Here is a 27,776-nt window from a genome sequence, read left to right as displayed (position 1 = left end):
AACGTCAAACATTATTTATGTCGTTTATCACAAAACTCCATTCTTTCCCCATTAATTCCCCCTATAAGAATTGCTGAACGAACCAGAGTAACTAATTTCCGGTTTTTAGGACTACAAACTGGCAATCTCTATTGAGCAAGGCTCATTGGCATTGGGGTTCTCTCCAAAGTCCTCTGAAAAAGTTTGCATAGCCCACTGTATTAAAGTAAGATCATATAAAGACGATATTAGTGTCAGACCCATAGAAACGTCTATATTTAGTTGTTGCCATGTGTCTCATGGGCATTTTGACCTGATGGTCAGACGATCCGACAAATGTCGTTCTGCCTGTAACTTAAGGACACGCCTCTTCGCCGAATGGAGTGGACCGCGCCATAACGTAAAGTCCTATCTACGTAGGATGAACATTTACATTTTTTATTATATAGCATTTTACATAACATATTATTGTACGTTTAATCCATGCCAGAAACTATGACGCGAGAAGAGGAGTTAATTCGGATTGCAAAAAAACTGGACAAGATGGTGTCTAGAAATAACACGGTGAGTGTATTTTGACGCATTGTTTTATGTCGCATGTTTTTCTGTCACCTCGTGCAGTCAAATGTATGAAATCATGTGTAGATACATGCTTTATTTTGAATTTGCAATGACGTATTCCATTTTATAGTTATCTACATTAATACAAAGTTTTACATTTCGAGGTTGTGCTTTAAAACGTTGTGCAAGTGGCAAATGCTGAACGGGTGTTTGGCACAGGATTGTCCAGCTTTTGCCTATTAAGCAAGACCGTGCGATATACACACACACACTGAATAAAACTACTAATGCAAAAGTGTGAGACTTAAAGCATTCTGGTATTCTACAACAACTCCGTGAATGGAACCGAAAGTAAAACAACGCACGGTCGTGACAATGGCGTGCTATGGGGCTGTATTTTGTTAGTATGGGCCAATTGTTCAGTTCTGTTTTGGCGGATTGTAGAATTCAAGTCGTTCACTGATACCTTTAATGATATTCCTTATTAACATAGTAGACTACATAAACACAACTATTTTGACTATTAGGCTACATTACTATTACAAGATTTGTACATAGTCATTATAGTATTACAGTTTGTTATTGATTGTAATTTTGATTAATACCATTGATTACATGTCAATAGTGTGATCACTTAAAAACAGACTGTAGAAACATGTGCAGCTGCTACAGTAGGGCTACTAATTACAGTACAAACCCGTCCTGCAGCATTAATTCAATAATACTATGCTCCCACCATCACCCTGCTCTTCCAAGTCAACACAGGGTACTACACAGAGGTGATATAATATTACCCTTTTGCGGTCACTTTGATTGTAAGAATATAATATATTTTTAAACACTTCTACATGAATGTGGATGATACCATGATTATGGATAATCCTGAATGAATAGTGAATAATGATTTTTTTTAATTTTTTTTTATTTTACCGTTATTTTACCAGGTAAGTTGACTGAGAACACGTTCTCATTTGCAGCAACGACCTGGGGAATAGTTACAGGGGAGAGGAGGGGGATGAATGAGCCAATTGTACACTGGGGATTATTAGGTGACCGTGATGGTTGAAGGCCAGATTGGGAATTTAGCCAGGACACCGGGGTTAACACCCCTACTCTTACGATAAGTGCCATGGGATCTTTAATGACCTCAGAGAGTCAGGACACCCGTTTAGCGTCCCATCCGAAAGACGGCACCCTACACAGAGCAGTGTCCCCAATCACTGCCCTGGGGCATTGGGATCTTTGTTTAGACCAGAGGAAAGAGTGCCTCCTACTGGCCCTCCAACACCACTTCCAGCAGCACCTGGTCTCCCATCCAGGGACTGACCAGGACCAACCCTGCTTAGCTTCAGAAGCAAGCCAGCAGTGGTATGCAGGGTGGTATGCTGCATGAGTGAGAAAGTTATAGATGCACAAATATCATATCTCCACTGCGTCTCCAGACTCTGTCACGTCTGTCACATGTACTCATGTGCTCAGTGTGAACCTGCTTTCATCTGTGAAGAACACAGGGCGCCAGTGGCGAATTTGCCAATCTTGGTGTTCTCTGGCAAATGCCAAACGTCCTGCACGGTGTTGGGCTGTAAGCACAACCCCCACCTGTGGACGTCGGGCCCTCATACCACCCTCATGGAGTCTGTTTCTGACCGTTTGAGCAGACACATGCACATTTGTGGCCTGCTGGAGGTCATTTTGCAGGGCTCTGGCAGTGCTCCTCCTTGCACAAAGGCGGAGGTAGCGGTCCTGCTGCTGGGTTGTTGCCCTCCTACGGCCTCCTCCACGTCTCCTGATGTACTGGCCTGTCTCCTGATTTTTTTTGACCACGTGGACTGGGATGTGTTCCGAATAGCCTCAGACAATAACATTGATGTATACGCTGACTCGGTGAGCGAGTTTATTAGCAAGTGCATCGGAGATGTCGTATCCACTGTGACTATTAAAACCTTTCCTAACCAGAAACCGTGGATTGATGGAAGCATTCGCACAAAACTGAAAGTGTGAACCACTTCTTTTAATCATGGCAAGGCGACTGGAAACGTGACCGAATGCAAATAGTACAGCTATTTCCTCAGCAAGGCAATCAAACAAGCAAAGCGTCAGTATAGAGACAAAGTAGAGTCGCAATTCAACGGCTCAAACACAAGACGTATGTGGCAGGGTCTACAGTCAATCACGGATTACAAAAAGAAAACCAGCCCCGCGACGTCTTGCTCCCAGACAAATTAAACAAATTCTTTGCTCGCTTTGAGGACAATACAGTGCCACTGACACAGCCTGCTACCAAAGCCTGTGGGCTCTCCTACTCCGTGGCCAACGTGAGTTAAACATTATAACGTGTTAACCCTCGCAAGGCTGCCGACCCAGACTGCATCACTAGCCGCGTCCTCAGAGCATGCGCAGGCCAGCTGGCTGGTGTGTTTACGGACATATTCAATCAATCCCTATCCCAGTATGTTGTACCCACATGCTTCAAGATGGCCACCATTGTTCCTGTTCCCAAGAAAGCTAAGGTAACTGAACTAAATGCCCCGTTGCACTCACTTCTGTCATCATGAAGTGCTTTGAGATACTAGTCAAGGATCATATCACTTACACGCTACCTGATACCTTAGACCCACTCCAATTTTCTTACCGCCCCAATAGGTCCACTGACGATGCAATCGCCATCACACTGCACACTGACCTATCCCATCTGGACAAGAGGAATACCTATGTAAGAATGCTGTTCATTGACTACAACTCAGCATTTAACACCATAGTACCCTCCAAACTCGTCATTAAGCTCGACCCAGCCTTGTGCAACTGGGTCCTGGACTTTCTGACGGGCCGTCCCCTGGTGGTGAAGGTAGGAATCAACATCTCCACCCCGCTGATCCTTAACACTGGGGCCCCACAAGGGTGCGTTCTCAGCCCTCTCCTGTACTCCCTGTTCACCCATGACTGCGTGGCCATGCATGCTTCCAACTCAATCATCAAGTTTGCAGACGACACTACAGTGGTAGGCCTGATTACCAATAACGATGAGACGGCCTACAGAGAGGAGGTGAGGGCCCTCGGAGTGTGGGGTCAGGAAAACAACCTCTCACTCGACGCCAACAAAACAAAGGAGATAATCGTGGACTTTGGGAAACAGCAGAGGGATCACCCCCCCCCCCCCACCCCCCCATCCACATCGACGGGACAGTAGTGGAGAAGGTGGAAAGTTTTAAGTTCCTCGGCGTACACAGACAAACTGATATGGTCCACCCACACAGACAGTGTGTTGAAAAAGGCGCAACAGCACCTCTTCAACCTCAGGGGGCTGAAAAAATGTTGGCTTGTCACCTAAAACACTCACAAACTTTTACAGATGCACAATCGAGAGCATCCTGTCGGGCTGTATCACCACCTGATACGGCAACTGCACCGCCCTCAACCACAAGGCTCTCCAGAGGGTAGTGCGGTCTGCGCAACGCATCACAGAGGGCAAACTACCTGCCCTCCAGGACACCTACAGCACCTGATGTCACAGGAAGGCCAAAAAGATCATCAAGGACAACAGCCACCCGAGCCACTGCCTGTTCACCCCACTATCATCCAGAAGGCGAGGTCAGTACAGGTGCATCAAAGCTGAGACCGAGAGACTGAAAAACAGCTTCCATCTCAAGGCCATCAGACTGTTAAGCAGCCATCTAGCACATTGGAGGCTGCTGCCTATAGTCATAGACTAGAAATCACTGCCCACTTTAACTTCTCTGCGCTACGGATCCCTTTTACGGGATCACTTTCCTAAACAACCGCTAGAATTGCAGGGCGCCAAATGCATAAATATTACAAAAAATATTTATAATCATGCAATCACAAGTGAAATATACCAAAACACAGCTTAGCTTGTTGTTAATCCACCTATCATGTCAGATTTTGAAAATATACTTTACAGCGAAAGAAATCCAAGCTTTTGTGAGTGTAGCAATCAATGCTACAACAGCTAGCCCCAAATTAGCATGGTCACGAAAGTCAGAAAAGCAATAAAATTCATCGCTTACCTTTGATAATCTTCAGATGTTTCCACTCACGAGACTCCCAGTTACACAACAAATGTTATTTTTGTTCAATAAATATTACTTTTATCACAAAAAAACGCCATTTGGGTTGCGCATTATGTTGAGAAAACAAAAGCCTTCTTCCGTTCGACAAATTCCAAAAAGTATCCATAATGGTCGTAGAAACATGTCAAATGTTTTTTATAATCAACCCTCAGGTTGTTTTTAACAAACACAATTGATAATATTTCAACCGGACCGTAACCTATTCAATAAGATAGAAAAGAAAATGAGGAGCCCCTCGCACGCAGGAAACATTCAGAGGACACCTGACTACTTATGAAACATCTCGCTCTTTTTTCAAAATAAAAGCCTGAAACTGTCTAAAGCCTGGTCACAGCCTGAGGAAGCCATTGGAAAAGGAATCTGGTTGATACCCCTTTAAATAGAGGATAGAGTAGACGGTCCAGGAAACATTTTTTTTAATAATAATCACGTCCGGGTTATATTTTCTCAGGTTTTCGCCTGCAGAATAAGTATTGTTATACTCACAGACAATATTTTGACAGTTTTGGAAACTTTGGAGTGTTTTCTATCCTAATCTGTAAATTATATGCATATTCTACGATCTGGGCCAGAGAAAATGTCCGTTTACGTTGGGAACATAAAAAATAAAAAAAATAAAAAAAGATTCTGACCCCTAGCGCTAAGAGGTTTTAAGGAATGGAACACTAGTCACTTTAATAATGTTTACATATCTTGCATTACTCATCACATATGTATATACTGTATTCTATACTATTCTATGTTATCTTAGTCACTCGTTCATATGTACAGTGGGGAGAACAAGTATTTGATACACTGACAATTTTGCAGGTTTTCCTACTTACAAAGCATGTAGAGGTCTGTAATTTTTATCATAGGTACACTTCAACTGTGAGAGAAGGAATCTAAAACAAAAATCCAGAAAATCACATTGTATGATTTTTAATGAATTAATTTGCATTTTATTGCATGACATAAGTATTTGATACATCAGAAAAGCAGAACTGAATATTTGGTACAGAAACCTTAGTTTGCAATTACAGAGATCATACGTTTCCTGTAGTTCTTGACCAGGTTTGCACACACTGTAGCAGGGATTTTGGCCCACTCCTCCATACAGACCTTCTCCAGATCCTTCAGGTTTCGGGGCTGTCGCTGGGCAATACGGACTTTCGGCTCCCTCCAAAGATTTTCTATTGGGTTCAGGTCTGGAGACTGGCTAGGCCACTCCAGGACCTTGAGATGCTTCTTACGGAGCCACTCCTTAGTTGCCCTGGCTGTGTGTTTCGGGTCGTTGTCATGCTGGAAGACCCAGCCACGACCCATCTTCAATGCTCTTACTGAGGGAAGGAGGTTGTTGGTCAAGATCTCGCGATACATGGCCCCATCCATCCTCCCTTCAATACGGTGCAGTCGTCCTGTCCCCTTTGCAGAAAAGCATCCCCAAAGAATGATGTTTCCACCTCCATGCTTCACGGTTGGGATGGTGTTCTTGGGGTTGTACTCATCCTTCTATTCCTCCAAACACGGCGAGTGGAGTTTAGAGCAAAAAGCTCTATTTTTGTCTCATCAGACCACATGACCTTCTCCCATTCCTCCTCTGGATCATCCAGATGGTCATTGGCAAACTTCAGACGGGCCTGGACATGCGCTGGCTTGAGCAGGGGGACCTTGCGTGCGCTGCAGGATTTTAATCCATGACGGCGTAGTGTGTTACTAATGGTTTTCTTTGAGACTGTGGTCCCAGCTCTCTTCAGGTCATTGACCAGGTCCTGCCGTGTAGTTCTGGGCTGATCCCTCACATTCCTCATGATCATTGATGCCCCACGAGGTGAGATCTTGCATGGAGCCCCAGACCGAGGGTGATTGACCGTCATCTTGAACTTCTTCCATTTTCTAATAATTGTGCCAACAGTTGTTGCCTTCTCACCAAGCTGCTTGGCTATTGTCCTGTAGCCCATCCCAGCCTTGTACAGGTCTACAATTTATCCCTGATGTCCTTACACAGCTCTCTGGTCTTGGCCATTGTGGAGAGGTTGGAGTCTGTTTGATTGAGTGTGTGGACAGGTGTCTTTTATACAGGTAACGAGTTCAAACAGGTGCAGTTAATACAGGTAATGAGTGGAGAACAGGAGGGCTTCTTAAAGAAAAACTAACAGGTCTGTGAGAGCCGGAATTCTTACTGGTTGGTAGGTGATCAAATACTTATGTCATGCAATAAAATGCAAATTAATTACTTAAAAATCATACAATGTGATTTTCTGGATTTTTGTTTTAGATTCCGTCTCTCACAGTTGAAGTGTACCTATGATAAAAATGACAGACCTCTACATGCTTTGTAAGTAGGAAAACCTGCAAAATCGGCAGTGTATCAAATACTTGTTCTCCCCACTGTATATAGTCTTAATTCATTCCTACTTAGATTTGTGTTTTGTGTATATGTTGTGTAATTTGTTAAATATCACTTGTTAGATGTTACTGTACTGTCGGAGCTAGAAGCACAAGCATTTCGCTACACCCACAATAACATCTGCTAAACACGTGTATGTGACCAAGAAAATGTAATTTGATATAGATAAGGAATAACAAAAATCCAATTATCGAACCCTGTGGCAGGATGTCTTGATCCTGGTTGATGCACAGCAGCTAGCATAATCAAATTGTTCTCTATCCTAAACATAACTATATAACCAATTATATGCATAATCATGAAAACCATAATATTGCAATTTAGAAGGTAATATTTCATGATCAAACGCTTTGGATAAATCAAAAAAAGATGCCAAGAGTGTATTCATTATTGTTCAGGGTGGTAAAAATTTTGTCCACAAGTTGCAAAAGATCCATCTCTGTGGAGAAGTTTTTTTAACGAAAACCATATTGGTGCTCATATAGAATACAGTTTTGATTTTAAATGTTTCAACATTCTCTTATACACCAATTTTTCTAGGATTTTTTAAAAACATGATGGTACAGATATTGGGAGATCATTTGTAAAATATCTTGGATCCCCAGATTTATAGAGGGGGATAACTTTAGGAACAATACCAGTTTGCATAGATTTGGTGAAAATATACGTTAGAGGCTCAATAATTTATTTACATTTAAACAGAGAAGGGAAATGTTCCTTCATGTAATCCAAGGGATTTCCATCAGTTTTCTCTATTTTCTTTGACAGAGAAGAACAAACATTCACAAAAAAGTTATTAAATTCACATTACATCAGGATCACTATAGGTCTTACTACCAACAATAAATTGAGATGGGATAGTTGTAGATTACTTTTTCTTATTCAGCAGTTGATTGATGATTTTCCAAGTTGACTTTATATTATTTAAGGATTCTTGGAATTAAAATACATTTTTGGGGATGTCCATTTTGGGGATGTTATATATTTTATACATCTGCAAAAGTTAACTTCAGCGCCATCACAGGCTGGTCTTCCCTGGTTGTCTGACTGTGCTGAGACCCCTGTCACCATTTGATTACCTTGGTGTACATTATATTATCCAAGAATAGAATCAATGATTCAATCATTTAAATTACCGTTATTCCCAGATCCCAGACTGTAGACTACCCATGAACTCAAGATGGAACTTTGTATCCATTCACTGATTGTTATAATATACTGCAACATTCACCTGACCTCCGTAGACTGGTCTTCCCTGGCTGTCTGACCCTGCTGGGACCCCTGTCACCATCTGATCCTGCTAAGACATGATGAGAATAGTGTTGTGTACTGACTTTGCACCATGACAGTGAAGCCTCTAGAGCTGTTTATTACTGTCAATGGGAAAAGTAGGGAATTACCTAGGGAAACTGACAGATCAATAACGTTTCATTGCTACTGTATACTGACTGTTGGGGGGAAAATAATATCAAACGTTAGCCAACATTTGGCTAGATCTAATGGTACATCAACTGGCGAGGCAAGTTAATTTACTTCTGTTGAAACGATTTCCATACACACAACAGCTGTTCGATACTGCTACCTGACAGATTGCTAGGCTAAACTGGCTGTGGTAGCTACTAGCTAGCTAGATAGCTAGCTAAGTTAGTTCATTCCCTTCAGACAGAACTTCAGTCGAGAGGGGATGAAACATTAGCTAACGTTACATGTCAGTTACACTACTAGCTCAGCTCTGGGAATATAATGTTTTCCTTTCTGTTAAGTCAAACAGCAGTTACCATGCCAGCTACATCAGTCAAATAAAGATTAGCCAGTTTCTGCCCTACTTGCTTTTACAACTTAGAAAAAAGCACAACACACACATATAACAGCTGCCTCTGTTCGCATGCTCTGTGGTCTCCGGACGGTCCTAAATCCAGCCGGTTGAAACCACCAAACAGCCAACCCGACCACTCTGAGTTGTCCGCATGGTCCTAAAGCACACCGGTGCCACTTATTTTTATTTATTTATCACAATGCAATGATAAAACTGGGGGGTGCCAAAAATGCAATTTCAGAATGAGGGGTGGGCCGCACGTCCCCAGTGAAAGTTGCACCCCTGGTACTACATATGTAATGAAAATAAATAATTCTGCTGCTCTCCCTGTTGGCTACAACTTCCAATACCATCATCTCCATGTTTGTGCACATAGGAGGGTGCCCTGGACCTGCTGAATGAACTGAAGAGCTTCAACATGACGCTGAAACTTCTGCAGGTAGAGGACCTTCAACAGGAAAATCCCACTCACCTGTTATGTATCATTTAGGTGTACAGAAGTTTCATATTTTAGGCTACTTCTACGTTCAACATTTAAATATTATCAAATGCATGGGGAATACAGTGCAGTCAATTTCCCCACAAACACGGAATGGATTATATAGTTATGCCTACTCCAAATGATAAGTGTGAACTCATTATAAAATTGTAAACTCATTATTTCAAGGATCACATGCAACAAAACATTCTCTCTGCTGAATAGGAAACGAGGATCGGCATGTCTGTGAATGGAATCAGGAAGCACTGCACAGACGACGTGGTCGTTTCCCTGGCCAAGATCCTCATCAAGGACTGGAAGAGACTGCTGGGTAGGATTGTAGGAGACTGTCTTTTAGAACGTGGAGCTGTCTGGAGTTGCGTTTTACAGTTTACACAGTACCTAGAGACAACATTTTACCCTCTTTTCCCCCTAGATGCTGCACGTACTCAGAGTACTGAGAGGCCCAATGAGATGAAGAATGGGGTTGACTCCAACAAAGCCACAGGGTCCCCAGTCAGGTCCCCTTTAGAGAAAGACACCAGGTAGGTGCATACACACACACTCAAACCATTGCCTGCGTGTGAAGGCAAAAATGTAAACATAAGAAAGGGGAAGATATGGTATCTGGTGTGGTCTGTGTTTTTTTGCTATAGTCACAAGAGGCTGGATGTTTCTGATTCAGATCCTCAATCTGAAAAGGAAGAACAATGTTGAATACAAAAAAAAAGACGAGAAAGCTGTTGACCTTTAAAAAGAGCAATATACAGAGGCATTCAAAAACAAACGGCATGCAGAACAATCCAAAAATGGAAAACATATAGAAGATGCCAGAAAATAAAGACCTGTAGAACACTCCAAAAAAGAACAACACTTAGAAGAACCCAAAAAGGAGAGACACTTCGAAGGATCCAGAAAAGAAAGACATGTACCTGTACATGACACAAAAAATGAAAGACATGTGCAAGAACCCAAGAAAGAAAGACATTTTGAAGAACCCAAGAAAGAAAGGCATTTAGAAGAACCCAAAAATGAGAAACACACAGACGAACCCAGAAGGGCGAGTTTTGCAGATGAAACGAGAAATGAAAGACACACAGAGGAATGCACAAAGGAGATACCATTGTACGAACCCCCACAAGAGAGACCTGTTGAAAACCGCAGACAAGGGTTTGAGAGGTGAGAGGTGCCTCTGTTAAGTTGATTCCATACAGTCTAGAGAGGACAAGTGCTGGGCCTCAGGGATGTATTGTGTTTTCAGGAGAAGCGTCTTGGATGATCTTTACCCCTCTTGTTACTCTCCTCCTTCGGCCTCCCCGACCACCCCGTCTTCCTCCCCCTGTCAGACGTATGTCTGAGGAGGTGAATAAACGGGTGAAGAAAGAGGTGAAGAAGGAGAGAGAGAGGTCAGGATGGATAGATACTCTAGTGTCAACGCATGGAACTTTTCTGAGAACACTATTACTTTCAGATGCTTTGGTACATTACTGAATGAGTGGTTTGTACAGATATAAGGCTACAGCTTGAGATGTTTATATTGGAAGCCCTTGAGATGGATTGCACACTAACCTTGTTGTTTCACTGAATTGTTCATACAGCATACCACTGGGCACAACATGTCATTTCAACGTAGAAATTTGGGTAATATTTGGTTGAGACGTTGATCAATTAGATTTCAACCTTTATTCACCCACTCAAAAAGTCAGACGGAAGTTTGTTGAATTACAAATGAGTTTTCACTGTGCTTGCAACCATCTAAAAGCATATCTATATTCCAATGGGGAAACAATGTCAGATTTTTGGTTTAGTCCTCATCTAAATGTGTTAGCAGTGTACTTTCAACCATTTTAAAAGCACCACAAAGTTGAAAAGGGGAATACAATGTCAGATTATTGGTTTAGTTCTCATCTAAATGTGTTATCAGTGTACCTTCCTATCAGTGTACCAGATATTTAGTATTTATACCTAAACGTAATGTTTTATCACTGTGCTTCATCTAATTGCACTACCAAATTACCTGGATTGCAGTTGAGATTACATTAAAAGTACATAGTGCAAGTGTACCAATGCTTTAGATATTCTGCACAGATTATTATAGCAATTGTGAAGATCTCCACAGAACGACAACTTTTGCACGCTATCTTGAACATGCACACGTTCTATGATTACATAAGAAGACATTTATAGTTACAGTAGGCTAACTTCAATGTGGCCCTTTCCTGCAGTCAAATGACCTAGTGGCCAAATGGGTGGAATATTATTCATAATTTCATAATTAATAAACAAATAAAATAATGTATCCGGTGTTTCTATGTCAAACGGGTTTGTTATAGTTCAGTCTTCTGTGATGTATATAAAGTGTAATATTGGAATGCAAACTAAACATTTTATACAGTGGGGAGAACAAGTATTTGATACACTGACGATTTTGCAGGTTTTCCTACTTACAAAGCATGTAGAGGTCTGTAATTTTTATCATAGGTACACTTCAACTATGAGAGACGGAATCTAAAACAAAAATCCAGAAAATCACATTGTATGATTTTTAAGTAATTAATTTGCATTTTATTGCATGACATAAGTATTTGATACATCAGAAAAGCAGAACTTAATATTTGGTACAGAAACCTTTGTTTGCAATTACAGAGATCATACGTTTCCTGTAGTTCTTGACTAGGTTTGCACACACTGCAGCAGGGATTTTGGCCCACTCCTCCCTACAGATCTTCTCCAGATCCTTCAGGTTTCGGGGCTGTCGCTGGGCAATACGGACTTTCAGCTCCCTCCAAAGATTTTCTATTGGGTTCAGGTCTGGAGACTGGCTAGGCCACTCCAGGACCTTGAGATGCTTCTTACGGAGCCACTCCTTAGTTGCCATGGCTGTGTGCTTCGTGTCGTTGTCATGCTGGAAGACCCAGCCACGACCCATCTTCAATGCTCTTACTGAGGGAAGGAGGTTGTTGGCCAAGATCTCGCGATACATGGCCCCATCCATCCTCCCCTCAATACGGTGCAGTCGTCCTGTCCCCTTTGCAGAAAAGCATCCCCAAAGAATGATGTTTCCACCTCCATGCTTCACGGTTGGGATGGTGTTCTTGGGGTTGTACTCATACTTCTTCTTCCTCCAAACACGGCGAGTGGAGTTAGACCAAAAAGCTCTATTTTTGTCTCATCAGACCACATGACCTTCTCCCATTCCTCCTCTGGATCATCCAGATGGTCATTGGCAAACTTCAGACGGGCCTGGACATGCACTGGCTTAAGCAGGGGGACCTTGCGTGTGCTGCAGGATTTTAATCCATGACGGCGTAGTGTGTTACTAATGGTTTTCTTTGAGACTGTGGTCCCAGCTCTCTTCAGGTCATTGACCAGGTCCTGCCGTGTAGTTCTGGGCTGATCCCTCACCTTCCTCATGATCATTGATGCCCCACGAGGTGAAATCTTGCATGGAGCCCCAGACCGAGGGTGATTGACCGTCATCTTGAACTTCTTCCATTTTCTAATAATTGCGCCAACAGTTGTTTCCTTCTCACCAAGCTGCTTGCCTATTGTCCTGTAGCCCATCCCAGCCTTGTGCCGGTCTACAATTTTATCCCTGATGTCCTTACACAGCTCTCTGGTCTTGGCTATTGTGGAGAGGTTGGAATCTGTTTGATTGAGTGTGTGGACAGGTGTCTTTTATACAGGTAACGAGTTCAAACAGGTGCAGTTAATACAGGTAATGAGTGGAGAACAGGAGGGCTTCTTAAAGAAAAACTAACAGGTCTGTGAGAGCCGGAATTCTTACTGGTTGGTAGGTGATCAAATACTTATGTCATGCAATAAAATGCAAATTAATTATTTAAAAATCATACAATGTGATTTTCTGGATTTTTGTTTTAGATTCCGTCTCTCACAGTTGAAGTGTACCTATGATAAAAATGACAGACCTCTACATGCTTTGTAAGTAGGAAAACCTGCAAAATCGGCAGTGTATCAAATACTTGTTCTCCCCACTGTACATCTCTATATCTGATATGGTACATGTCTTCTTTTTTTTAAGCCCATAACCATGTGTGTGAGGTGTATACTTTTGTTTCAAAGTATATTTGAAACACTCTGTGTGACCCTGTTTAGCCCACTGCAGTAAAAAGTTAAGGTTGAATAAATACTGTTACTTTAGTTTGTAAAATTGCCTTAACTTTATGCCATTTACTGTATTACAAAAGTCATATTGAATTGTGTTTGGTTGTCAACACAATCAAATATCAACATTTAAAGGATATACTGTATAATGCTTGGATGGTTTCATCTGAGCCACTGGCCTAATCCTATTCTTTAACGTTTTATTTTTTATTTAGTTGGAGATGTGAATCCAACATAATTTCTTAACTTGACAACACGTTATTATGCAATTTATTGTATTGCAAAAGGGATATTGAATTGTGTTCGATTGTCAACTCAACCAAATATCAAAATTTGAACATCAACATGTGTCTTTTGTGCCACTGACTTAGTCTGGCTTTAATTCCAGTTTGTTTACAAATGAATAATGTATATGTTGGATTAATTTCTCCATTTCAACCAAGAATCAAAGTTAAAGATTACGACTAAATCAGTTTGTGCCCAGTGGGTAGTGACCTTGAAGAGTGACTTACCCAGCACCCACTTCTGCATGGTGTGATCACGGTCAATGCATGCTTTCCTTAATCATTCGATTTGTGCTAGTTGTATTAGTTTTGGAAAGCATGGTTTGACTCAGATTTCATTTGGAATATTTCAATTTCCATTCAGGAGAGATTCTTCAGACACTCTGTCTCCTTCTCATCCTCGTCCCACCCCTCCGTCCAGATGTCACTCAGTGAAGGAGAAGAAAGAGAGGTCAGAGGGCATGCTGTTTGTGAATAGACTGAGTTGTCTATTTTGGTCCATAGTTTGTGATAGATCATCACTTACCTCTGTTTTATCAGACACAGTGAATTATGCCCTGAAATCACTGTTTTACGGTTTGTTTTGTTATCATAGGTTGTACTTTATACAGCACAGCAAAGTCAAAATCATTGCAACAATGAGCATGTTCCTCGTTTTTTGATGATAAACTCTCAGCGATACACAGAAAATGACAAAAGTTTTCAGAATTGCAATAGATTTAGTCTGTTGGTTTTTCATTTAGGAAAAAAGCTCCTCCTGACCCTAATGCCCCACTTCCTCCTCATCCTTATCCTTCTATGCCCACTGCAGCAGAGGTCAAGGAGAGGTCAGTCACTTCTCTTCTGTCAAACAAGACATATTGGACTACAGTATAAATTGTCCTTCCTGTATTATACTTTTGCTAAAATTTGTATTCTATTCTACTGAGCCATTTACTTTATGTTCGTTCGTATTCTTATCTTTTATTACTTCTTATAGTTGTTGCATTGTCGAGGAGCAACCTGCAAGCAGTGATGGCAAAAGTACGCAAATGTCATACTTGTGTAAAAGTAAAGATACCGTAATAGAAAATGACTCAAGTGAAAGTCACCCAGTAAAATACTACTTGAGTAAAAGTCTAAAAGTATTTGGTTTTAAATATACTTAAGTATCAAAAGTAAATGTAATTGCTAAAATATACTTAATTATATTTACTTGAGGCGGCAGGTAGCCTAGTGGTTAGAGCATTGGGCCAGTAACCGAAAGGTTACGGAAAATGGGTGTCAAGGAAAATGTATGGAGTAAAAAGTACATAATTTTTTTTAGGAATGTAGTAAAGTAAAAGTTGTCAAAAATATAAATTGTAAAGTACAGATACCGCAAAAAACTACTTAAGCAGTGAATTTTAACTTAAGTACTTTACACCACTGCCTGCAAGTAAGCGTTTGGTTGGATGGTGCATGTGTATCCCCTATATACGACTAATAAATCTTGAAACATGTGTGCTACTATACTATCGATAGTAATGATGAATAGTAGTGATGATCAAAAAGAGCCTCCGCGGATTTCTGTGGTTAGAAAAGAGACTCCAGACCCAATGCTCCTTTTGCACCTCTTCCTCTCCATCTCCATCCTCCCCCTCCTGTGAAGCGCCCGTCAGTGGAAGTCAAAAAGGAGAGGTCAAGGTCGCTTTGATGTTGCATGGTTGTTTTTTTGTGTGGTTACTTTTGAGTGTCAGCAATGTTTGTTATCTGTGACATTGTTGAACTGCTCCTATTGACAGATATGCTAAATGGATTATATTCATTCCGACACAACGCATTTTTGTTGCTTTTCCTTGTGAAGTTTCAAACATCACTTTCTTTGCTGTTTGCTACCCAGAGAGGAGTTGTCAGATTACAAACCCGTTTCTCTGAAGGTGATGTCATCTGACCATGTGAAAAAGGATGGGTCTGGGATCTGTAAATCATACTACCTCATTCATGTTGAGTGTGCTCAATTGTGTTTAGCCTTTTCAGTACATGTTCCTAATGTCATGATAAATATAGTATCCAACAGTCATTTAATAGTTCCTGTTATATAGTGCCTTCGGAATGTATCCAGACCCCTTGACCTTTTCCACATTTTGTTAGGTTACAACCTTATTTTAAAATTGATTAATAAAAAAATTATTCTAATTTCTCTCATCTCAGGGTAACACATTACCCCATAATGACTAAGCAAAAACGAGTTTAGAAATTATCGCTAATTTATTAAGAATAAAAACAAAAAAATATCAGTATTCAGCACCTTTGGCAGTGATTACAGCCTCGAGTCTTCTTGGGTATGACGCTACAAGCTTGGCACACCTGTATTTGGGGAGTTTCTCCAAGTCTTCTCTGCAGAGCCTCTCAAACTCTGTCAGGTTCGATGGGGAGCGTCGCTGCACAGCTATTTTCATGTACTAGAGATGTTCGATCGGGTTCAAGTCCGGGCTCTAGCTGGGCCACTCAAGGACATTCAGAGACTTGTCTCGAAGCCACTCCTGCGTTGTCTTGGCTGTGTGTCTTGGCTGTGTGCTTTGGGTCGTTGTCCTGTTGGAAGGTGTACCTTCACCCCAGTCTGAGGTCCTGAATAGTCTCCCAGTCCCTGCTGCTGAAAAACATCCCCACAGAATGATGCTGCCACTACCATGCTTCACCGTAGGGATGGTGGCAGATTTCATCCAGACGTGACGCTTGGCATTCAGGACAAAGAGTTCAATTTTGGTTTCATCAGACCAGAGAATCTTGTTTTCCCATGGTCTGAGAATCTTTAGGTGCCTTTTGGCAAACTCCAAACGGGCTGTCATGTGCCTTTTTTTACTGAGGGGCTTGCGTCTGACCACTCTACCATAAAAGCCTAATGGTGGAGTGCTGCAGAGATGGTTGTATTTCTAGAAGGTTCTCCCATCTCCACAGGAACTCTAGAGCTCTGTCAGAGTGACCATTGAGTTCTTGGTCACCTCCCTTGACCAAGGCCCTTCTCTCCCGATTGCTCAGTTTGGCCGGGTGGCCAACTCTAGGAATAGTCTTGGTGGTTTCAAACTTCTTCCGTTTAACAATGATGGAGGCCACTGTGTTCTTAGGGACCTTCAATGCTGCAGAAATGTTTTGGTAGCCTTTCCCAGATCTGTGCCTCGACACAATCCTGTCTTGGAGCTGTACAGACATTTCCTTCGACCTCATGGCTTGGTTTTTGCTCTGACATGCACTGTCCACTGTGGGACCTTATATAGACAGGTCATGTCTAAAAGTGCCCAAAAGAAAGGCAGGTCATGCCTTTCCAAATCATGTCCAATCAATTGAATTTACCACAGGTGGACTCCAAGTTGTAGAAACATCTCAAGGATGATCAATAGAAACAGGATGCACCTGAGCTCAATTTCGAGTCTCATAGCAAAGGATCTGAATACTTATGTAAATACGGTATTTTTGTTTTGCAAACATTTCTAAAAACCTGTTTTCGCTTTGCCATTATGGGGTGTTCTGTGTAGATGGCTGAGGAAATTGTTTTATTTGATCCATTTTAGATTAGGGCTGTAACAAAATAAAAATTGGAAAAAGTCGAAGGGTTTGAATACTTTCATGACATTCTCTAAATGTGGATGATGATGATATAATTTTGATAAATTAGATGAAGATTATTATGACAACAGTTGCAAAGCACTGCTAAACTTTCTCCTTTTGCAGAAAATACTCCGATAGCATAGTGCCCAAAAGACCATCTGTTGATGCCAAGGAAGAAAGGTTGGCAAGCCATAGTGCACAGGAGCATGCATAATTATACACTGCATGTGGGCCTATGTGCTTGTTTGAGTTGAATCCCACTGACATGAGTTGTGGTTGTATATTTGGTGATATTAGAGAGTTGTGTGTTAACCCCTTCATTGGAGCAGAGGTCTTCATAGGGAAATACTGTATGTGTGCATATTTATCTGTGCTTCGCCACCTTGTCATGTTGTCTGCCCTCTGCTGGTGAAGCTGTTTGATCAAGCATGCCTGCTCCCTGAATGCCGTGTGCTTTTTGCCAATCAGCAATGGCTGCAATACATGCAAATATTACATAAAAAATGTTTCCTGTTTTAGAAAGGATTTGTCAGATTCCAAACCAAAACCTGCTAAAAGGCCAAGTCTGGATGGCAAGAAAGACAGGTCTGCATAAGCAGCATCATATTATGTACCCAATAATTGGTGGATGTACAGTCGTGGCCAAAAGTTTTGAGAATGACACAAATACTAATTTCCACAAAGTTTGCTGCTTCATTGTCATTAGATAATTTTGTCAGATGTTACTATGGAATATAGTATAATTACAAGCATTTCATAAGTGTCAAAGGATTTTATTGACAATTACCTGAAGTTGATGTAAAGAGTCAATATTTGCAGTGTTGACCCTTCTTTTTCAAGACCTCTGCAATCCGCTCTGGCATGCTATCAATTAATTTCTGGGCCACATCCTGACTGATGGCAGCCCATTCTTGCATAATCAATGCTTGGAGTTTGTCAGAATTTGTGGGTTTTTGTTTGTCCACCCGCCTCTTGAGGATTGACCATAAATTCTCAATGGGATTAAGGTCTGGGGAGTTTCCTGGCCATGTACCCAAAATATCGATGTTTTGTTCCCCGAGCCACTTAGTTATCACTTTTGCCTTATGGCAAGGTGCTCCATCATGCTGAAAAAGGCATTGTTCATCACCAAACTGTTCTTGGATGGTTGGGAGAAGTTGCTGTCGGAGGATGTGTTGGTACCATTCTTTATTCATGGCTGTGTTCTTAGGCAAAGTTGTGAGTAAGCCCACTCCCTTGGCTGAGAAGCAACCCCACACATGAATGGTCTCAGGATGCTTTACTGTTGGCATGACACCTGACTGCCGGACAAGCTTTTTTCCGGTTGCCCCAAACAATCAGAAAGGGGATTCATCAGAAAAAATGACGTTACCCCGGTCCTCAGCAGTCCAATCTCTGTACCTTTTGCAGAATATCAGTCTGTCCCTGATGTTTTTCCTGGAGAGAAGTGGCTTCTTTGCTGCCTTTCTTGACACCAGACCATCCTCCAAAAGTCTTCGCCTCACTGTGCGTGCAGATGCACTCACACCTGCCTGCTGCCATTCCTGAGCAAGCTCTGTACTGGTGGTGCCCCGATCCCGCAGCTGAATCAACTTTAGGAGACGGTCCTGGCGCTTGCTGAACCTTCTTGGGCGCCCTGAAGCCTTCTTCACAACAATTGAATCGCTCTCCTTGAAGTTCTTGATGATCCGATAAATGGTTGATTTAGGCGCAATCTTACTGGCAGCAATATCCTTGCCTGTGAAGCCCTTTTTGTGCAAAGCAATGACGACGGCATGTGTTTCCTTGCAGGTAACCATGCTTGACAGAGGAAGAACAATGATTCCAAGCACCACCCTCCTTTTGAAGCTTCCAGTCTGTTATTCGAACTCAATCAGCATGACCGAGTGATCTCCAGCCTTGTCTTCGTCAACACTCACACCAAGAGAATCACTGACATGATGTCAGCTGGTCTTTTTGTGGCAGGGCTGAAATGCAGTGTAAATGTTTTTGGGGGATTCAGTTAATTTGCATGGCAAAGAGGGACTTTGCAATTAATTGCAATTCATCTGATCACTCTTCATAACATTCTGGAGTATATGCAAATTGCCATCATACAAACTGAGGCAGCAGACTTTGTGAAAATTAATATTTGTGTCATTCTCAAAACTTTTGTCCACGACTGTACTAAACTTCACTCTAAAAACACTTATTGACCTCACTTTTAAACCTGTATGAAGTGAACTTTGAAGGAAAATAATTAAATCAAGAAATATTGTAATTTGTAAAGCTCTTTTCTCACACCCAAGCACAGATTCTTTTTTTATTATATAATAATAAAAGCAGACCTCAATCAATGCTATATACAGGTGTTGTCCAATCCGTTGAACAGAATTAACATTGGTCATTGAAAGCTCTTCTGAACAGCTCAGTCATTTAGCTGTGCCTTAAGCAATGCCAGAGACTCTACAGCCCTGGCAGTGACTTTAAGTGCATTCCACATAGTCACCCATAGTTTTTTGTCTGCTGTGGGACTGCTGAAGGGAGATGGACCTGTAGGAGCGAAGGGAGTGTACGACGAAGTCAGACAGATACTTGGGTCCAGAGTTGAGGATAGCTTGGTAGGTGTGAAACATAATTTTAAAGTCAATGCGTGAGCATGTGGGGAGCCAGTGGAGGTTGAACAGAGCTGGAGTGATGTGCTCATGGGGGAAGTGTGGTTGAGGACACATGCAGCACAGTTCTGGACATATTGTAGCCTTCTTAGGCACTTGTCAGATTGTTCAACCAACACGGTATTACAATAGTCCAGACGGGATAAGATAAACGTGTGGATGAGTTGCTCAGCTGGAGGCTGTAAAAGCGTAGGTTACATAGGTCGTAACCTGGCAATGCTTCATAGATAGAAACATTTAACTTTGGTAACACTTCTGATGTGGGCCTCAAACGAGAGCTGACTGTCAAATATCACACCCAGATTGCGGACCTCACTGGAGGGTAGGACCTTGACACCATCAATATTGAGGCCGTAGCTGCTGATTTAGTCGATGATGCGAGTGCCAATCAGGAAGACCTCTGTCTTTTTGCAGTTTAACTGCAGGAAACTCAGCTGTAACCACGCTTTGATGTCCTGCAGGCAGCTGACCAGGAATGCAGTGGCATTGGCAGTGTTTGTGGCGATATACAGCTGAGTGTCGTCAGCATAAAAGTTAAAGACCAGTCCATGTTTCCCAGTGGCAGCATGTAGATCCAAAACAGTAGCTGCCCTAGGACCGAGCCTTGAGGGACCCCCTGGCGGATCAGTGAGATAGGACCTGAACCAGTCCAGGACAGTGTCTGACAGGCCCGGTAGCTTCACCATGCCATCCAGCAGAATGGCATGGCTGACCGTGGCAAATGCTGCATTGAGGTCCAGCAGTTTGAGGATGCTGGCAGCCCCAGAGTCCGCATTCATGAGGAGGTCATTGGTGACCCTTACCAAGGCAGTTTCTGTGTCTGAAACCAGACGGGAAGGGCTTGAGAAGGTTGTGATTGGCAAGATGTTGTTGGAGTTGGCTAGACATATCATGTTCGAGGAGCTTACTCAGCAAGGTCAGGTTGGAGATAGGCCTGTAGTTCTGGAGGTTGTCAGGATCAGATCCAGGCTTTTTAAGTACTGGTGTGAGTGCGGCGAGTTTGAGATGTGGAGGAACACATCCAGTGGTTAATGATTTCTGTAAAAAAGGCTCCAGAACAGATAACTAGGACTTGACAAGTGAGGTGGGGATAGGGTCAAGTGAGCAAGTGGTGGGCCTCATTATTCTAACCAGCTTGGTTACATCAGCTGCAGGGAGCGTAGGACTGTGTAGATCAACTACAGGGGCTGGAGAGGACAGGATGGTGTTATTTTAGATTTTCAATTTTGCTTTGGAAGAAACAAAGGTATTGATTGCACCGTTCTGGGGAGGCTGAGGTAGCAGAGTTGTTCACAGGCTGAAGGAGCTTGCTCAGGTTTTCCTCTCTCTCTCTCTCTCGTTGTTGTAGAAAGGACTCCACTGACTCCAAGCACAGTCTTTCTGCGAAACGTCATTCGACTGACTCCAAATCAGACAGGTAGGTACTGGCTCTCATTCAGATTCATTACTATGACTGACACTTCTCTGGTCATTACTGCTAAATGCCTTAATATGTTGCCATGAGCTATCCAGTGGGCGAAGTACATCCGTCAGCATCTAGTTTTAATTGATATTCGATTGAATTTCAAATAACATGACATCAATATTAAATCAACATAACAAGTGAAAAGGAGTGGGAAAGTACTCAATTGTCATACTTAAGTAAAAGTAAATGCTAGTAGATTATAAATTTTTTTACGGACAGACGGGGGCACACTCAAACACTCAGACATGATTTACAAACGCAGTATTTGTGTTTAGTTAGTCCGCCAGATCAGAGGCAGTAGGGATGACAACGTATTCTATGTGCGTGAATTGGACCATCATTCTGTCCTGCCTGAGCATTCAAAATGTAACGAGTGCTTTTTGCTACCAGGGAAAATGTATGGAAGTTAAAAGTACTTAGTTTCTTTAGGGATGTAGTGGATTAAAAGTTGCAAAAAATATACCAAACAAAAATATAAACGCAACATGTAAAGTGTTGGTCCCATGTTTCATGAGCTGAAATAAAAGATCCCAGAATTTTTTCATACACACAAAAAGCTTATTTCCCTTAAATTGTGTGCACAAATTTGTTTACATCCCTGTTGGTGAGCATTTCTCCTTTGCCAAGATAATCCTTCCTCCTGACGTGTGGCATGTCAAGAAGCTGATTAAACAGCATAATCATTACACAGGTGCACCTTGTGCTGGGGACATAGAAGGCCACTCTAAAATGTGCAGTTTTGTCACACAACACAATACCACAGATGTCTAAAGTTTTGAGGGAGCGTGCAATTGGCATGCTGACTGCAGGAATGTCCACCAGAGCTGTTGCCAGATAATTGAATGTTCATTTCTCTACCATAAGCCACCTCCAACGTCATTTTAGATAATTTGGCAGTACAACCAACTGGCCTCACAACCGCAGACCAAGTCTCACCATGTGAGCCCAGGACCTCCACATTCGGCTTCTTCACCTGCAGGATCGTCTAAGACCAGCCACCCGGAAAGCTGAGGAAACTGTGGGTTTGTACAACCAAAGAATTACTGCACAAACTGTCAGAAACCATCTCAGGGAAGCTCATCTGCGTGCTCGTCGTCCTCACCAGGGTCTTCACTTGACTGCAGTTCGGCATCTTAACCGAGTTCAGTGGCAAATGCTCACCTTCGATGGTCACTGGCACGCTGGAGAAGTCTGCTCTTCACAGCTGAATCACGTTTCAACTGTACCGGTAAGATGGCATTGTGTGGGCGAGCGGTTTGCTGATGTCAACGTTGTGAACAGAGTGCCCCATGGTGGCTGTGGGGTTATGGTATGGGCAGGCATAAGCTACGGACAACTAACACAATTGCATTTTATCGATGGGAATTTGAATGCACAGAGATACGTGACGAGATCCTGAGGCCCATTGTCGTGCCATTCATATGCCTCGTTTCAGCATGATGATAATGCACGACCACATGTCGCAAGGATCTCTACACAATTCCCTGGACGCTGAAAATGTCCCAGTTCTTCCTTGGCCTTCATAATCACTAGACATGTCACCCATTGAGCATGTTTTGGATGCTCTGTATCCATTTCCCGCTAATATCCAGCAACTTCGCACAGCCTTTGAAGAGGAGTGGGACAACATTCCACAGGCCACAATCAACTCTATGCGAAGGAGATGTGTCCCGCTGCATGAAGCAAATTATTGTCACACCAGATACTGAATGGTTTTATGATCCACTCCCCTACAATTTGTTTAAGTTATGTGACCAACAGATGCGTATCTGTATTTCCAGTCATGTGAAGTCCATAGATTAGGGCCTAATTTCTTTAGATGAACAGTAACTCAGTAAAATATTTTACTAAGTTGTTTCATTTATATTTTTGTTCAGTGTATAAATAGTAAAGTATAGATACCACCAAAAAGTGACTTATGTATATTTACTTAAAGGAAATTATTTCAAATTATGTATCCTGAGAACTTGATTGCTGACATACAAATTATTGTGGGTCTATATCAACAATGGACTAAGAAATCTAGCCCGTATGATGATTTTGGATCATATGATGCTCCGTTTTGCAACTTTCAATAATCAATGAATCAATTTCAGTAATCTTGTCCTGTAGGAAGCATTTTGCATCATATGAAGCCAAATGCATTTCTGTATTTTGAAAGTTAGGTAACTTGATTGCTTTCAGAATAGAGCAATCTGGCCTGTAATGATGCATTTTGTGTCATATGAAAGTTACGTATCTTGAAAACTTGATTGTTGACATGCAAAATATTTTGGGACTATATCAACAATGGACTGATGAAACAAATACCAAAAGACACATTTTGGGGTGTAGTTTTCCTTTAAGTACTTTACACCACTGCAAGCGAGCCATGTCATTGCATTTTAGTTAAAATGTTGATAAAAAAATATACAATTTCCGTGTACGTTTTCCACATTTTGACAAAGTTCGATTTTTTAAAAATTTGATTTGTTGAAATGACATTGAATCAATCAGTGGGTAGTAACCCCTTCTCTCTTTCAAATTGTCAATAATTTACTACCTCTCTTTAGGAGGGACTCAATGGGTTCCAAGACTAGCAGCTCACCCTCAGCTAAGAAGCTCCCTAGTGAGACGTAAGAGTGCCCCTTTCTTATGCATATAGAAAAGCTAATTTCCTTTTCTTATTTATTTTACTGCGTCATTAAGGCTTTTTTATTTACTTTGCATAATGGAGCGCATTAAGATACGGATGTTTGTTCACTCCATTGCTTTTTCTGTCTCTGTGTTTGTTTCAGGAAAGAATCTCATGGCTCCAAGTCCTCTCACCCTGGCCCTCTGCAGAGAAAGTCCTCAACGGACAGTATTGAACGGTACCCTTTTTAACTGGAAAATACTATCTACTGTACTACTGAAATCATTATGGATCAGATTTTAAACTCTTGATTGACGTATATGCTGTTTGGCTTGTGTACGATGACCAGGAGAAAGAAAGAGATGCCAAAGATCCCCACCACCCCCGCCAGTCCCATGTCCCCCTCCTTCAGCTCAGCAGGGGTTCCCCTGTCCCCTTGCCTGGCCACTGGAGAAACCATCAGGGACAAATGCATCGAGATGCTGGCTGCAGCTCTACGCACAGATGGTGGGGAAAAGACCAGCCACTAACTGAATGGATCAGAGTACAAGTACAGACACTCACAGAGATACAAGTAACAAGAGATCAATCTGCACATAAAGTGACTCAACGCACATTCATTCACACACACAGTACAGTATGGAAATTAACGGTTACATTAAATTAATAGCGGTTACATTACACAAAGAATGATAGATTTTGTAGATGAAAAAGAGTAAACGTAATACCCTCAGTTTTCTCTCCTCAGATAACTTCAAAGAATTTGGGACAAACTGTGACTCAATGGCAGCAGAGATTGAAGATCATATCCTTTTAAATCTGCTTGTGGTTCTGAAGTATTTTACCAATTTGGGTTGGTTTCAATTTGCAGTGTGTTTGCAGAGCTGCCATTTGCTCTCTTGGCTTTGAATATAACACATTTTATATTTGTTTGAACTTTGATTGTCACCGTTAGATATTTCAGCCAGGTGGTGATGAAAGCTTCCTTAACTGTCCTCCGCTGCACATATTTACAAGGAGATGGGAGCCACAGATATGAAGTATAAAAACAGGGTGCGGAGCCGCATCAGCAACCTGAAGGACTCCAAAAACCCTGGGCTGCGGAGGAACGTCCTGGCTGGAGGCATAGAGCTGAGACGCTTCGCCATCATGTCTGCTGAGGTACTGTAAACTTCTGTCATATCAACCCATGACCCACCCCTGCCTCTAACATATTCCTAAGATGTTGTATTAAAGAGAGAGTCAAGCACCTACCAAAACATTGAGTAGACACATTTCCCTCAGAGATTTTGTCTGTCTGTCTAGGAGATGGCTAGTGATGAGCTGAAGCAGCTGAGGAACAATCTGACTAAGGAGGCCATTAGGGAACACCAGCTGTCCAAAACCAGCGGTACCATTTCTGATCTGTTTCAGTGCAGCAAGTGCAAAAAAAAGAACTGCACCTACAACCAGGTAAACATACTATACTCTGCATACACACCATATTCTATTACAAGGTATATACTATATTTTACTTAAACAGATACACACGGCTCACTGCTCACTGCACTGAAAACATACATATGCTCTACATACTGACCCAATATCAGTTTTATATTGTACACTCCTCCAGTTACATTTTACACAGTGAGATACAGTGGAGACAGCCTGTGCTGTTGAATGAAAGCTGCCTTCGTATTAAGTGTGTGTGTGTGTGTGTGTGTGTGTGTGTGTGTGTGTGTGTGTGTGTGTGTGTGTGTGTGTGTGTGTGTGTGTGTGTGTGTGTGTGTGTGTGTGTGTGTGTGTGTGTGTGTGTGTGTGTGTGTGTGTGTGTGTGTGTGTGTGTGTAGATGCAGACCCGCAGCGCTGACGAGCCTATGACCACTTTTGTCCTCTGTAACGAGTGCGGGAACCGCTGGAAGGTGAGACATTTCCCTCACCAGTTCAGATAAAGCCCATTAAAATAGATAACGCTAGCCCAGCACATACAGTGGTGTCTCTGAGGCATAACAATGGTCCACAGACATAAATAATCTATCCATTTACTAATATTAATTTGTTTTCTATTCCAGTTCTGCTGATGTGGCCCAGCTCCAATGACGATGTTGCAGACCACATTTTTTCTATGAGGGGTTATAATGTTTAGCAATGAGTAATTTTACAAAAACAAAAATGAATACTTACAATTTACTTTTTAAGATGGGCTCCCGAGTGGAACAGCGGTCTAAGGCACTGCAAGAGGCATCACTACAGTCTCTGGTTCAATTCCAGGCTGTATCACATCTGGCCGTGATTGGGAGTCCCATAGGGCGGGGCACAATTGGCTCAGCATCGTCCGGGTTTGGCCGGGGTAGACAGTCATTGTAAATAAGAATTTGTTCTTAACTGACTTGCCTAGTTAAATAAAGGTTACATTTCAAATATGGTGCTTTTAATGGGGGTTGCATTTTTTTTGTAAGAGGCAGGGGTTGAGACAGTCTCCAGATTGATGGCAGTGTCATTTAATCTGTCCTGGTTGGACACATGGTGCTGAGGAGATTGAATGAGTAAACAGTATTGAAATTATGCTAATTAATACAAAATAATGTCTTTGTCAAATTGTGTTTGAACTACCGGTGAAATGGAAAGTCAATATACTGTACCACTAAGAGCAGCCACAAGATGGCGAGGAAGAGTAATTTATACTGTAAGAGCTCCCACTTGCAAATGACATATCATTTAGGGAGTGAATGTTATTTACAGTACCAGTCAAAGGTTTGTACACACCTACTCATTCAAGGGTTTTTCTTTATTTGAAATGTTTTCTACATTGTATAATAATAGTGAAGACATCAAAACTATGAAATAACATATATGGTATCATGCAGTAACCAGCATTTTTTTTAAACAAATCAAAATATATTTGAGGTTCTTCAGAGTAGCCACCCTTTGCCTTGATGACAGCTTTGCACACTCTTGGCATTCTCTCAACCAGCTTCATGAGGTAGTCACCTGGAATGCATTTCAATTAACAGGTGTGCCTTGTGCGTTTGAGCCAATCAGTTGTGTTGTGACAAGATAGGTCTATCTTCTGTATACCACCCCTATTTGGTAAAAGACCAAGTCCATATTATGGCAAGAGAAGCTCAAATAAGTTCATTAGAGTTAACTGCACCTCAGATTGCAGCCCAAATAAATGCTTCACAGAGTTTATGTAACACATCTCAACATCAACTGTTCAGAGGAGACTGACTGCATTAATATCAGGCCTTCATGGTCGATTTGCTGCAAAGAAACCACTACTAAAGGACACCAATAAGAAGAAGAGACTTGCTTGGGCCAAGAAACATGAGCAATGGACATTAGACTGGTGGAAATCTGTCCTTTGGTCTGATTAGTACATTTTTTAAATTTTGGTTTCAAATGCAGAGTTGGTGAACTGATGATCTCTGCATGTGTGGTTCCCACCGTGAAGCATGGAGGAGGAGATGTGGGGGTACTTTGCTGGTTGCACACTGTGATTTATTTAGAATTCCAGGCACACTTAACCAGCATGGCTACCACAGCATTCTGCAGCGATGTGCCATCCCACCTGGTTTTCCCTTAGTGGGACTATCATTTGTTTTTCAACAGGACAATGACCCAACACACCTTCAGGCTGTGTAAGGGCTATTTGACAAAGAAGGAGAGCGATGACCTGCTGCATCAGATGATGACCTGGCAATCACCTGACCTCAACCCAATTTAGATGGTTTGGGATGAGTTGGACCGCAGAGTGAAGGAAAAGCATCCAATAAG

General features: G+C 41.9%; 1 protein-coding gene across 17 annotated transcripts; it reads left to right on the top strand.

Annotated features, from left to right (window-relative positions):
• The first annotated feature begins 105 nt into the window (after positions 1 to 105).
• LOC139564014 (transcription elongation factor A protein 3-like) lies at positions 106 to 26,434 on the top strand. 17 transcript variants are annotated; one of them, XM_071383156.1, is made up of 18 exons: positions 106 to 543; positions 3,890 to 4,128; positions 9,210 to 9,272; positions 9,537 to 9,642; positions 9,748 to 9,856; positions 14,085 to 14,171; positions 14,464 to 14,547; positions 17,411 to 17,467; positions 17,807 to 17,872; positions 21,290 to 21,358; positions 23,959 to 24,021; positions 24,184 to 24,258; positions 24,370 to 24,527; positions 24,769 to 24,829; positions 25,031 to 25,181; positions 25,326 to 25,472; positions 25,850 to 25,921; positions 26,072 to 26,434. In XM_071383156.1, the coding sequence occupies exons 3-18, from the start codon at positions 9,252 to 9,254 to the stop codon at positions 26,078 to 26,080; spliced, it is 1,335 nt and encodes a 444-aa protein (XP_071239257.1). In that variant the 5' UTR covers positions 106 to 543; positions 3,890 to 4,128; positions 9,210 to 9,251; the 3' UTR covers positions 26,081 to 26,434. The 17 variants fall into 17 exon arrangements, with proteins under 17 accessions (XP_071239257.1, XP_071239250.1, XP_071239254.1 ...); XM_071383149.1 differs by lacking the exon at positions 3,890 to 4,128; XM_071383153.1 differs by lacking the exons at positions 3,890 to 4,128; positions 14,464 to 14,547.
• Positions 26,435 to 27,776: the final 1,342 nt, after the last annotated feature.

Source organism: Salvelinus alpinus, chromosome 35, assembly GCF_045679555.1.
Source record: "Salvelinus alpinus chromosome 35, SLU_Salpinus.1, whole genome shotgun sequence".
Taxonomy (NCBI): Eukaryota; Metazoa; Chordata; class Actinopteri; order Salmoniformes; family Salmonidae; genus Salvelinus; species Salvelinus alpinus.
This window is presented reverse-complemented; position numbering and strand designations above follow the sequence as displayed.